At 35.5% G+C, this 12,205-nt stretch overlaps 1 protein-coding gene across 2 annotated transcripts in view; it reads left to right on the forward strand.

The window, feature by feature from the left end:
- MARCHF10 (membrane associated ring-CH-type finger 10) overlaps positions 1-12,205 on the forward strand; it is an 86,368-nt gene that overhangs the window by 34,812 nt on the left and 39,351 nt on the right. The window contains exons 1-2 of one of the 2 annotated variants that reach the window (XM_060691739.2): positions 23-239; positions 3,970-4,147. In XM_060691739.2, coding sequence (XP_060547722.1) covers positions 4,099-4,147 — 49 coding nt within the window. In that variant the 5' untranslated portion in view covers positions 23-239; positions 3,970-4,098. Of the gene's footprint in view, positions 1-22; positions 240-3,969; positions 4,148-12,205 lie in introns of those variants that run through there. The other variant, XM_034416176.3, reaches the window with a different exon arrangement.

Below are 12,205 nucleotides of genomic sequence, written 5' to 3' on the forward strand. Positions count from 1 at the left end.
ATCCAAGAACTGCATGAGTTATTAAGCAAGAAGAGGCAGTAGTCTTGGACAAGGAGTATGAGTGTGCCATGGAGAAAGTGTCACAAACAGAAGCTATGGAGCTTAGATGGGTCTTGAGGCCTTGGAAGGGCTCTGTAGTAGGCTTCTAGAGATATAAAACAGTGGGAGCAACTTAGTGGAGCAACTTGCAATCTTCCCTGCCAGCTTCCCCATTGCTTTTGCTAACAGAGGGCTTTCAGGTGCAATGCTGTGTTTTGGTTATCACATGTAAATCCCTTCCTTTAGGACTGAGATTATATACTCTCGTTCATATTTGCTTGAAGACCATAGAATGCTAGGCTTTGAGAGCTGTACTTCAGGAGCAAATAGGGTCAGGACTTGAAGTCCCATTGAAAAATATTTTGGCCCTTCTTTCATTTTTGCCTGTCATTGGCTTGATGTCCTTCTTCTGTTTATAACACAAGTAGGGAAATTTATAGAGGTAACTATCTATCATTGATTAATAATCCAAACCCTTAGTCTAACCAAAGAGTTCAAGCACATCCCTAATGATAATTACTGAAATCAGCACTATTACTTTTTATATAAATAGGAATGATAATAACTTTGTTGAAGTTTGTTGAAGGTAATGGAGATTCTAGCTATGCAGTTAATCAAATAGAAAAGTTTAGCCCAAAGGACTGCATTAGAATCCTGAATGAAATTATCAAATATGATCTATGATTTGAGCTTGGCTAATTAGAAGCTAATTAGAAATTATAGCCACAGTAAGAGGAATATTGTTAGTTTAAAAGAAAACTGTTGGATTGTTAATCATTATCTAAAAATATTCTCTCAGGCATTTTACAATAAAGCATTTCATAGCTGTCTGAAGGGCAAGAAATCATATGTCAATTGCCAAAAGGTCCTATTATTCTTAATATTAGCAAGTTCCAGTCTTAATCTGATTTTATGGGATATTGACAAGGTATAAATAGTGAACAACTATGAAAGATAAATCTAAAAGAAATCATTTATTTTGAATGTTTTTATGTTACTTTAATCATCTGACTCTTAAGTTCTGTCTGTAATAAGGAAGAAAAAAGGATCATTCAATTCACTGACTAATCTGTTTGCATTCAATTTAGAGTGACTCTTACAATCCCACTATCATTGGGGCCCGAATACAGCATTAGCAAGTGAAATGTTTTTTTATTTTGATTTTTTTTAATTCGGATTTATTAGCCACCCTGATCCAATGGACCTAGGAGATATGAAAGGTTTTTATTGGTTTCTTTCATTCTAATCTATTATGGCAGGAGAACTTGTTTTGCTTGTTTTGATCCTTACTGTCTTGTTCTGATGGACAGATTTTTTTTTTATTTAAGTTTTTATTGTTAAGAAATTATAATAATACAGTTTTTGTTCATCCGGTTACATGGTGTAAGAAAAATAAATAAATAAAAATACAGATGTATGTACATATAAATAATCTTTACTACTTAATTATATGGTATATCCTATTTATCTTAATTTAAAAAATACTACACATAAATATTTACCTATATCATTCTTAATATATATATATATAATGGGTCTTTAAATCAGTAGATACATAAGTCATATCTTTTACTTACATATATAACCTATCCTTACTTCATTTTACTTTCTACAATCTGCAGCATATCTTATCTTACTATACCATTTAGCTATTTCTTATACTCAATCTTGTCTCTTTCGTTTTTTATTTCAGTTTCCTCTTATCTAACCACTCGTACCACTTGTCCCACACGCTGTAATAATCAGTATCTTCTCTGTCATTGATTTCCAACGTTAATTTATTCATCTTGGCACATTCCATTATTTTGCCAATCACTTGTTCCTTGGTTGGTATTTTTTTCTCTTTCCATTGTTGAGCAAAAGAGATTCTTGCTGCTGTTGTTATGTGAACTGCTAGGTATTTCTTCTTTTTTGCCATTTCCGTCTTCAGGATTCCCAGGAGGAATATTTTAGGTTCTAATTCAAAAGTTTCACCTATTATTTCTGACAACCAATTGCCAATCATCTTCCAATATTTTTTTGCTTGGGGACAGGTCCACCAGCAATGGTAGAAAGTGCCTTGCTGGTGCCCGCACTTCCAGCAATTTGGGCTTAAATTGGGATAAATTTTGGCAATCCTAGCTGGTGCTAGGTGCCACCTGTAGATCATCTTATATTGGTTCTCCTTGTAGGTGGTTGCCTTGGTGAATCTAACGTTGTTATTCCATATTTTTTATTTTTTTTAATTTGATTTATATGCCGCCCTTCTCCGGAGACTCAGGGCGGCTTACAGTGCGTTAAGCAATAGCCTTCATACTTTTGTATATTTATACAAAGTCAGCTTATTGCCCCCACAAACTGGGTCCTCATTTAACCTACCTTAGAAAGGATGGAAGGCTGAGTCAACCTTGAGCCTTGGAGAGATTCGAACCAGCAGTAAATTGCAGGCAGCTGTGTTAATAACAAGGTGCTTTAAACCACTGTGGTACCAAGGCTTTACTACTTAAATTGGTCCCATTCTTCCAAATTTATATTTTTCCCAATATTTTTAGCCCATGCTAGCATTGGGTCTTTAACCACCTCCTCCATCAAATCATATTCTACCAAATAGTTGTACAATTTAGCCAGTAATTTATTGTCCGTACCCATCCAAATCTTATCAAAATCTTTGCTACCTGTTTCTATGCCGTATTGTTCTTTGTCTTTTTTATACCTTGATTTAATTTGTGCATATGTCCACCATTCTATGTGAGTGCCTTGTTCTTTTAATTGTTCTATTCTATTCTAATTGTTCTATTGTCTGATGGACAGATTTAATACCCTGTTTCCCCCAAAATAAGACATCCCCTGATAATAAGCCCAATTGGGCTTTTGAGCACATGGCAATAAGGCCAAGTGCTTATTTCAGGGTTCAAAAAAATATAAGACAGGGTCTTATTTTCAGGGAAACACTGTAATATGGAGGTGCATAATGTCCTCCAAGCTTCTAACAAGTGGCCCTGTTTGAGAGAGTAAGAATCAAAGGATATGCGCACCAAGGCAGCTCCAGGACAGTCCTTTATGGAATGAATTTTCTAGAACAGGAAATTTGAATAGTAATATTTATAAGAGTATTTTTTTAAAATGTAGTTTTTGTTGCAGCATACTTGGATATCTTTTGAATTAAAGTAGAGGCTTCCCACCTTTTTAAGCTTATTTAGAATTTTGAATATATATACATTTAAAATATATCACAAGCATTCTTACAATGTGGCTAGAATGGAAGATGTGGTTAGTTAATTATTAAGAGTTACTTAATAGAAGGCAAATATTACTAGGCTGCTCAACATCTTAAAAGTTCTTATCATGCTGTCTATCATTTTAGCATATCTTTATTTCTGGGCATGTGGACACACTTCTAAATAAATACCGGTAATAGGTTGCAGCTGCCACTTTATATATTTTCTAAGAATCCTTCTGATATCTACATGGGTTCTAAAGACATTCTTGGAAATTAAATTGATGCTGTATCATTGTAGCATGCTACATTCCAATTTAATATTTTTGCTTCAAAGAGTCTTTTACAAAATAGCAGGGTTTAATCTCATGAACCTCAATGGCAATATTAGTAAATGGTGCATTTGGATGCCACATTGGAGACTGGGCACTTGGGCTGCAACAGATGTACCAATTTACAGTAGTTTCATAAACAAGGATAAAAAATAATTTTGAGCCAAACTATTTCTAATGCTATTAATATCAGAGGCAGAGGCAGGGAATTTCTTCATTTGAGGAAAAGAAACTTAATTTTTCCAGCCATAATCCTGTTTGAAAGACTTACATTTGCCTCAATAAAAATTAAACAGAGGAAGAAATTCCTCTAAAGAGAAAGTAATTATCCTAATACCGATATATGGGCTGTTAAAATTAATTTTATTGTTAATAGTTAAGTATTTCTTTTCAAATTACCAGACCCCGTCTGATGAAATTTCTGGAAGTGATCCAAAATCCAATATAAAATCTCATGGGAATAAATCAGAAGCTAAATTTCCTGCCATTGACAAAACATCTGTTAAACAGAAGCAAAAATCAAGCTCAAGCATGAAAAAAAATGAAAAAAGTGGGCCTGGCCCCAAAAAAGATATGCAAGGTATGTATGGAAAAATATTCAGGAAAATAAATTGTAATACACATGATTGGAACTAAAGAGATTTTTAAATTAAGGAATTGTGGAAAAGATGGTTTGCAAAGAATACATTCTATGGCCAAAATTATTGATTTATCAAAAGAAACATTTACTCTCAAAATCAATAGTTTTTATAGACTATTGGCAATAAGGGAATAGGCAATAAGTGTAAAAACAAGCAAAACAGGAAATTATAATAAGGCTGAGTTAGAAACTATGAGTTATATAAGTGCATAAAAACGTCTTCTGATAAAAAGCAATCATATAGTCTATTATCCTGGAGAAAACAGTCATGTACAAAATCCATTAAAACTTTTGGGCACCAGGGACTGGTTCCGTGAAGAGAGGTTTTTCCATGGACCGAGGGGGGCGTGGTATTGTGTGCTGCTTGCATCCCGCAGATGGGGCTTTGCTTATTTGTGCAGCCAGTGCTGGTCCACAGACTGGGGGTTGGGGACTCTGCCTTAAAAAGCTCTTGTTGAATTGTGATAAATATATAAAATATTACCCTCCTTACTGTAGGATATGCAATCTCTTTCAGAATGAAGATCTGAAAAAAAAATTTCAGATCAAAAAGCATTACATGCATAATCTGAATATAAGTATTCCCCATGCATTTAATAATTTTGTCACTGTAACAAGTTTAACCTGATGATAATATTGGAGAGTTTTTGTTTGAGTCAAAGAGATCTTTGATTATACAGCCTTATTCTCAAACTAAATGTAAATGTAAATATAGTTAATATGATTAACTATAATGCATGTACGCATTTGATATTTTATACTTATATCACATTCATTACAATTTAGTAACAACAATGAGAATTTTATCACAACGGCACCTAAGACTTTAGAAGCAAGTGGCTCTGGAGCCAAGTCTTTGACATCATCCTTCACCAAAGGTTCCTGACCAAATTCATCTGTCACAGGATAATAGGCCAGGTGCTTTCATAATTTATCAACTGCTTGCAAAACATAAATTGCGGGGGGGGGCACACAATGAGGACTTTAATGGTATGTATGGCATCTTCCTCTCTCGCCCTCCTGCCTCTGAAGAAAAATCCTCAGCCAAAATTCATTTAAGCTTTAGTCAGAACCTATGAAAAAGAATAAACATACTCCCAAAAAGAAAAAAAAATATTGAAATCATATACAAAATAGTGATTAGCAAGCTATATAGCAATACTGTGAACAAATTCTAAGGCTTTAAATTTCAACTTAATCCCATACCAATAAGCATTTCATTTTATCCAAGTAAGCACAACAGCAGCTGTCATGCTTTTCTGTTTGTGCTTTTTTCCCTTCTGTGTTTATGGTTGTGTCTCTTTGCCTTAGTGAGCATTAATTGACAAATGTCATTTGCCAGGTCTACAAGAAAAGATAGGGTGAAAATGCCCTGTACCTGGATGGTTTCCAAAATGGTTTCAGAAGTCTTGTTTTCTCCTAGGGGTTCTTACCTAATTATAAAAAATAAAGTTTTTTGTTGAAAACAGGCACAACAACAGGCAACACTGATTCCAGCAAAGGTGCTATCTAGTTGTGGCTAATGCAAAATGCCTTTTTAATATCATTTCCTGCCAGTGACAGTATAATAAGAATATCCTCTCCAGTCTAGATCTCTAGTTTCCTAAATACATTTGATCACAGTGTAATGCAGCAAACTGGCTTTATGGCCATCAAGATATACCAGAGCTTTTCCTTTCCTCTTAAGTTGATCTTTGACAAGAAACCTTAAGAAAACAAAATAGTTTATATTGAAACAAATATCTTTCTTTTGTTTTTACTACAGCCATGAGACCAAAAGTGAAATACAACTATGCACATGTGTACACAAATATACACATATTACATATGTAACTATAAGTGTTAAATAATAAAATTAAAAATTAAAAAAATAACACAGTTCTTAAATCACAAAGAATGATGAATGATACATATGGAAGCACAAAATTGAACAGTCCAGGAGGATATATATGGATCCTGGTGAGACAAAAGAAACAACAAATAGAAGCCATGTTTTCTACTAGAAAAAATTCTTCAGCATAGAAGATGAAACTTATCCAGGATTCCCTATAGAGAGAATAAAAAGAAGCATAAGGTTTGGGGATCTATGCACTGGCATAGTATTTTTGTACTATTCTAGCAAAGTGGCAGAGGGCAATATATCTAACATGCCCAAAGATCTGATGAAATTTCAGAGATGTGATGGAGTAGAAGCTGACATACTCTTTTGAAAAAAAATCCCATGAACTGTAATGCTTTGAACCAGACTTAGGCTGATTTAAACATCAAAGTCGCAGATATTTTACTTAAAGACATTTTGATGATTTCATAGCTTAGTGGGTAGAAGGTCTCTGAAGAGAATCCTAGGGAGTAGACTTTGTTAATAGATGTTTAGTCAGGCTGATTTAAAGTTGTCTGGTTTTTACATTGGATCCAAGCCCATTGGAAGAAATATTAACTTTAGCTGTACGTTAAAGAAACATACCAACCTCTAGCATCCACAGAGAGCCAGCTCATCTCTAAATATAAAGAAATATTTTTAAGATATTTTGTAACTGCAAGAATAATACTAATAAAATTAAACTGAAGAACTTCAAGGGTTTCACCCTTGTAAAGGACACTTGAACATAATAAAAAATGCTGAGAAAGGACTTAGGTGATAAAGATTGGCTGTAGGGATGATGTATGTTAGGGAGAATCTCAGAATAGCTATTATGGTTGGTTGCACAGTCATCCAGATGTTTAAAATGGATGTGGCATTTTTTCATCTTTTGAGTCCACCTAAATTAGGCAGATGTTATTAATCCAGTTAGAAGCAAAATGCTATTTCAAACCTTACTAAAGGTTATATGTATAGTTCTTACAAAAATATATAAAAGCAACTAAGGGAAAAGACTATTTGGCCAACTCAGTTGAAATCCTGTAGCTAGCTAATTAAAGGAGTATGACACAAATAGACACAAGTTGGTAAAAATTGATATTTTAAAAGTCCTGTGACTTAGGCCCCAAATCGCAGTATTTTTATTTCCTTGAGGCTCATTTATAGATCCACATGTTCAGGAACATCTTCAGTTGGAGGACATCTACAGTTAGGCAACTCATTCATCTCAAGGATGATCCAGATAGGTTACACAACTGGGGTAGAAGTTTTGCTTGTTGGTCTGCTTTTCAGATTCTTCTGGTTGGAAAATCTTGTAATATTGCTCTTTTTCCTATTTATACCTTATCTACAGTTTATCAAGATACTTGAATAATTCCATATCTTATTTTCACTTAGTACATTATACAAGAAATGATACAGTAAGTTCATAAATAAAGAACAGACCTTTTTCTAGTGAGCCCAATCCCATTATTGAGCCCAGCGAATTTAAAAGTTATAAGATTCAAACTTTCCATATTTTACTCATCGTAAAATACTTTAAATCTATCACTTTCCTGCCAGACAGAAGTCATCTATTTAACATATTTTTGTGAAACCATGAGAAATGATTCTTTGATTGACAATTTGAGGTACAATGTCATCAATATGGTGATTTGATACCTAAGGTCAATGTAGTGATGACATCTTGAACCAGTGAATAGAGCATATGAATGTCCAAAATGGGAGAAAATTGATGCCCAACCTTTTGAAAAAACCTTTTGAGGGGTTCACTAGATACACAATTGTATTTCTGATAAATTAATATCATTCTTAAATCATAAGTAAATTTTTCTGATATTTATAGTATTTCATGACTCAGGTATATAACAAATGCTAATATTCTCTCTTTCTCCACAATTCTATATAAAATCAAATTGTTGATTTCATTTAAAGTACTACATCTCTGAGGGATTCTAAGATTTCAGATATCTCTCTTCCAGATTTCTCTTAATTTTCTAAAGCATTTGGGCCATATTGTTTTGTAAATACCTGTTTTAGTTGTATGTATATATTGTGAAGTAGATATTGCAAAGTATCTTATATTTGACATAGTTATCCCAGATGTTTCCTGCTATCTTTAAATGTGGATTATTCCATGACATCAATTTTTTGTGTGGGTTCTAGATCAGACATGTCAAACTCAAGGCCCACGGGCCAGATTCAGTCTGTGATATGTTTAGCTCTGGTCCACAAGCAGACTAGTAGGAGGAAGTGATTGAGTAGTTACCTCCTCGCTTCTTCAGGTGTTTTGTCAGTGGCAGCAATGTCCTCTGCCTGAGAGTGAGTGGCTGGTGAGGGTAGGAAAGGGAGGAAGGATGGAAGATGCTCTGGTCGTGTGTGTGTGTGTGTGTGTGTGTGTGTGTATGTATAGTGGAGGAGTGAGCTGAAGCAGCACCAGCACCACACAGATCTGGGGGAGAGTCAGCTGGAGTTGCAGTGTTGCTGGGGTTCTGTTGAGGCCCTGGGATCATCCCATGCAGCTCCAGCTGATCAGCACTTCCAGCGGCCTCATTATTCCAAACAGCAGCATGCAGCCTGGAGTCAGTTAGAGCTCCGGGGCTACCAGGGTTCAGGGGAGTGCATGCAGCTCCAGTTGATGAGTGCTGCATGCAAAGGCCAGCTGGGCAGTGGGTGACCGCATGGGGTGGGGGTAAAACTGGAACAGGGGCTGATGGCTGAGTCCCAGAGACTGATGTGCCTGGAAGAGAGAAAAAGAGGAGGCAAGGAGAGAGGAGAGGAGATAAAAGGAGGGAGATTAGCAGGAAAAGGAGAGGAGAGAGAGGAAGAGAAGACGAGAGGAAGGAGATGCTACTGTGGCCAAGCCTGAGGGAGAGAAGGGAATATAGGAGAGGCGTCTGTGGGGCAAGCCTGAGGGAGAGAAGAGTTTGAGTGAAAGGGAGGCAAGCAGAGGAATCAACAAAGGAGCAGAGGCTATGGAAGGAGAACCCAGCAGGCAGTGCAAGAGAGAGAGAGAGAGAGGAGAGAAAGAGGAAGACGGGCCAACCAGCCACCTGAATACCATCCCATCACGTGACCCACGTGCTGGGAGAGACTGACCACCACCCATCACATGACCTGCAGCCAGAAGATCCATACTCACAGCACCCTACTGAGACATAATGCACTTCTGAACTAATAGGATATATAGTCTTATATGCAACTGGCTATTTTGCTTCATTCTGAAATTGTAAATCAAATTTAAGTGTTATTCTTTAATTGTAATCTTTAGTTCCTTCTGGTTCCCTCTAGTATACAATTTTTAAATTTGTATTATTGTTTTTAAAAAATTCAAAATGAGAGCAATTTTACATGGAAGAATTCTTTATAATTAATTCCATGATCTGAAGTCCTCTGTTTCTCCTGAGATAAATTATTAAAGAGCTACACTACTTCCCAGCTCTTCATTCTGCTGCAGTCATTGGCTCTGCTTTTCATGGAGTTGTCCTCAGTTCACCATTTCTTCCTTGTTAATACTATTATGTAAAAGTAAAAAGTAGAGGTTTGATGTTATTATGTTATTCTACTGCACCAAATGGAGTCAGAAGTCTATAGGCCTTGTCTTTCTTTTTCTCCTTTTTCCCACACTTTTACCTTCCCTTTTCCCTCCCCTATCTTTCTTACTATTTTCTTTTGTATTTTTGTATCTTGTAGTATTAATATATAAATAAACTAAATTTATTCGAGAAAATGTCCACCATTTCTTCCTTAGAAGACTGGGATTAAAGAGGAAGAACTGGAATACAGATTGAAAAGATATAAGGGGCATATTTTATTGGTATGAAGGTGTAATTTAATGGATTGAGAAAGAAAACCATGTAAAGATACTAAATTATAATCCAATGGGCAAAAGGTGAGAGAAAGCAATGTCTTCTTAATACACACATCAAAAATTAAATCCAAATTGTATTTGGATCTTGTAAATTTATCTTCTTTTTATGGCAAAAAGTTTTTCAGAGCAAGGATTTGTATTTTTCTACCATTTCCTTCTATAACTATGCACTGTAAAGTCAATCAATTCATTTAAATTCTCCCCACCACTACTGCCACCACATACATTCCCCACCTCAAAGTTTTGCTTCATCTTCCTCTTAAGGAGTTGAATAATATGCCAAATTCCCAAATACAGTTTTTTATGTATTCCCTTGTATGCCATTAGTCTTGAATATTCTTTGTTAAAGTGCTTGAATGTTTATAGGGTTTATCATTATTAAGCTCAAATATTATCTTGCTTGGTAATTAATATAGATTCATTAAACATCTGTAATGTTCAGTCCCAACAAGTTAAGTGTTGAAAGAGGCCTGAATTTATAACAGTGTGATGTCATGTAACAAGTGTTTTCAGTTATATTTCCAGCCTTCTTTTTAGTTTGTAACAGAGTTTTGGCTTAGCACAATAACAAAGAAAAAAAACCCTTTGCCTTGGATAATTATTTAAGATAAAATACATCTAATACCTGAAGAGGTAAATCTTAATGAAATCTTTACTGTATATTTTATAATATTCCAAGTAGGCATGTGAATTGTATAGATCATGCTTCAAATAAAATATATGAGAAAATTCACAAATTATGAATTCAGAATTACACTTCTCAACACTTGACAGAGGCATATTTTACTGGTGTTTAGATTTTGGTTAATATATATTTAAAAAAGAAAGAAATGTCATGAACGAATCCAGAAAATATTTTATTTGATGATTTTTATTAAGCTATGTTACTGAAAGCATGTAATATTTGCTTAATATCTAAATAACAACAACAACAACAACAACAACAACAACAACAATCCACTGAAGCACTACCTTGATGTGGTTGTGGGAATTATGTGCTCTGAGGAAAATGAGAGCTATGCCAGAGATTCAACCATACTGGACAGGTCTTATCAGAGGAGTCAGACACTGTCTCTCCCATAAAAAATATGGTGAGACATAAATTTCAGAAAACCACACTGGCCCGTCTCACGCAGGTTAACAAGGTCCACACTAGATGTTGGAGTTTCTGGATATCTGGTGAAAAATGGGCTACAGAACTCAGGACTGTTGGCTGAGCAACCAGGCCCAGCAGCTGCAAAATACTGGGAGAAAAGGTGTTTACCCATTGCAAATATACAGTGACTGAAAACAAAGAAATAATGATTTGTTATTACAGATCAAGTCCAACAACAAGAGGATATTTTAAACGAATGTAGCAGTTCTAAAAAAACAACATCCAGAATTAGAAATAACAGAACAGAGGCTACCAAATCAATGTTGATTTATAATACCAAATAAATTATTCACAGAAGAGAATTGGAAGAATTGAAAAGATTTACCCAGGGCAAAGAAATCAAAACCTTGACAGAAGTAACTCAGGATATAGAGGCAAACCAGGGGGAATTGGCAGCAGAGAAATCCAGCTGAGATGTACAATTATTTTCGTTTGGAAACCAGGCACACTCTCTTCTGCCTCAGGAGGAACAAAGGCCTCTAACTAATGAAGTAAAAAAATTGAAACAAGGTATAACTGAGCATCTAGAACAATACAAAAACATCAGAATAAGGCTGCCTACATTGAAGCTTGTTCTAAAGAAACAGCTAGCACAAGCATTAAAAGATGCAAATATTGCAATATCAAATTTAAGCACCAACTCACTACAAGAAACAAAGTTTAGTTTAGTTTAGTTTTATTAAATTTGTATACTGCCCTACTCCCGAAAGACTCAGGGCAGTGAACAGGCACAAGATAAAATACAGAAATAGAAAAGTTAAGAACAATTTAAAACCAAATTAAATGATTTAGCCCACGACAATTAAAATCCCAATAAATTTAAAACAAATTAAAATTTCAATTTAAAATTTAAAAGAAAGGGGAGAAAAAATAGGCCAGGCTGGCTTGCTGGAATAAGAGGGTCTTAAGAGCACAGCAGAAGATGCGCAGATCCGGGATCCTCCGTATCTCTGGGGGGGAGCTCGTTCCAGATAGTAGGTGCCCCCACAGAGAAGGCCCTCCCCTTGGGGGCCGCCAGTTGACACTGCTTGGCTGACGGCACCCGGAGGAGCCCCTCTCTATGAGAGCATACCGGCCAGTGGGAGGCTATTTGTGGTAGTAGGCGGTGTCGTA

This window comes from Pantherophis guttatus, chromosome 4 (genome assembly GCF_059756535.1).
Source record: "Pantherophis guttatus breed Tessera chromosome 4, ASM5975653v1, whole genome shotgun sequence".
NCBI classification, from domain to species: domain Eukaryota; kingdom Metazoa; phylum Chordata; class Lepidosauria; order Squamata; family Colubridae; genus Pantherophis; species Pantherophis guttatus.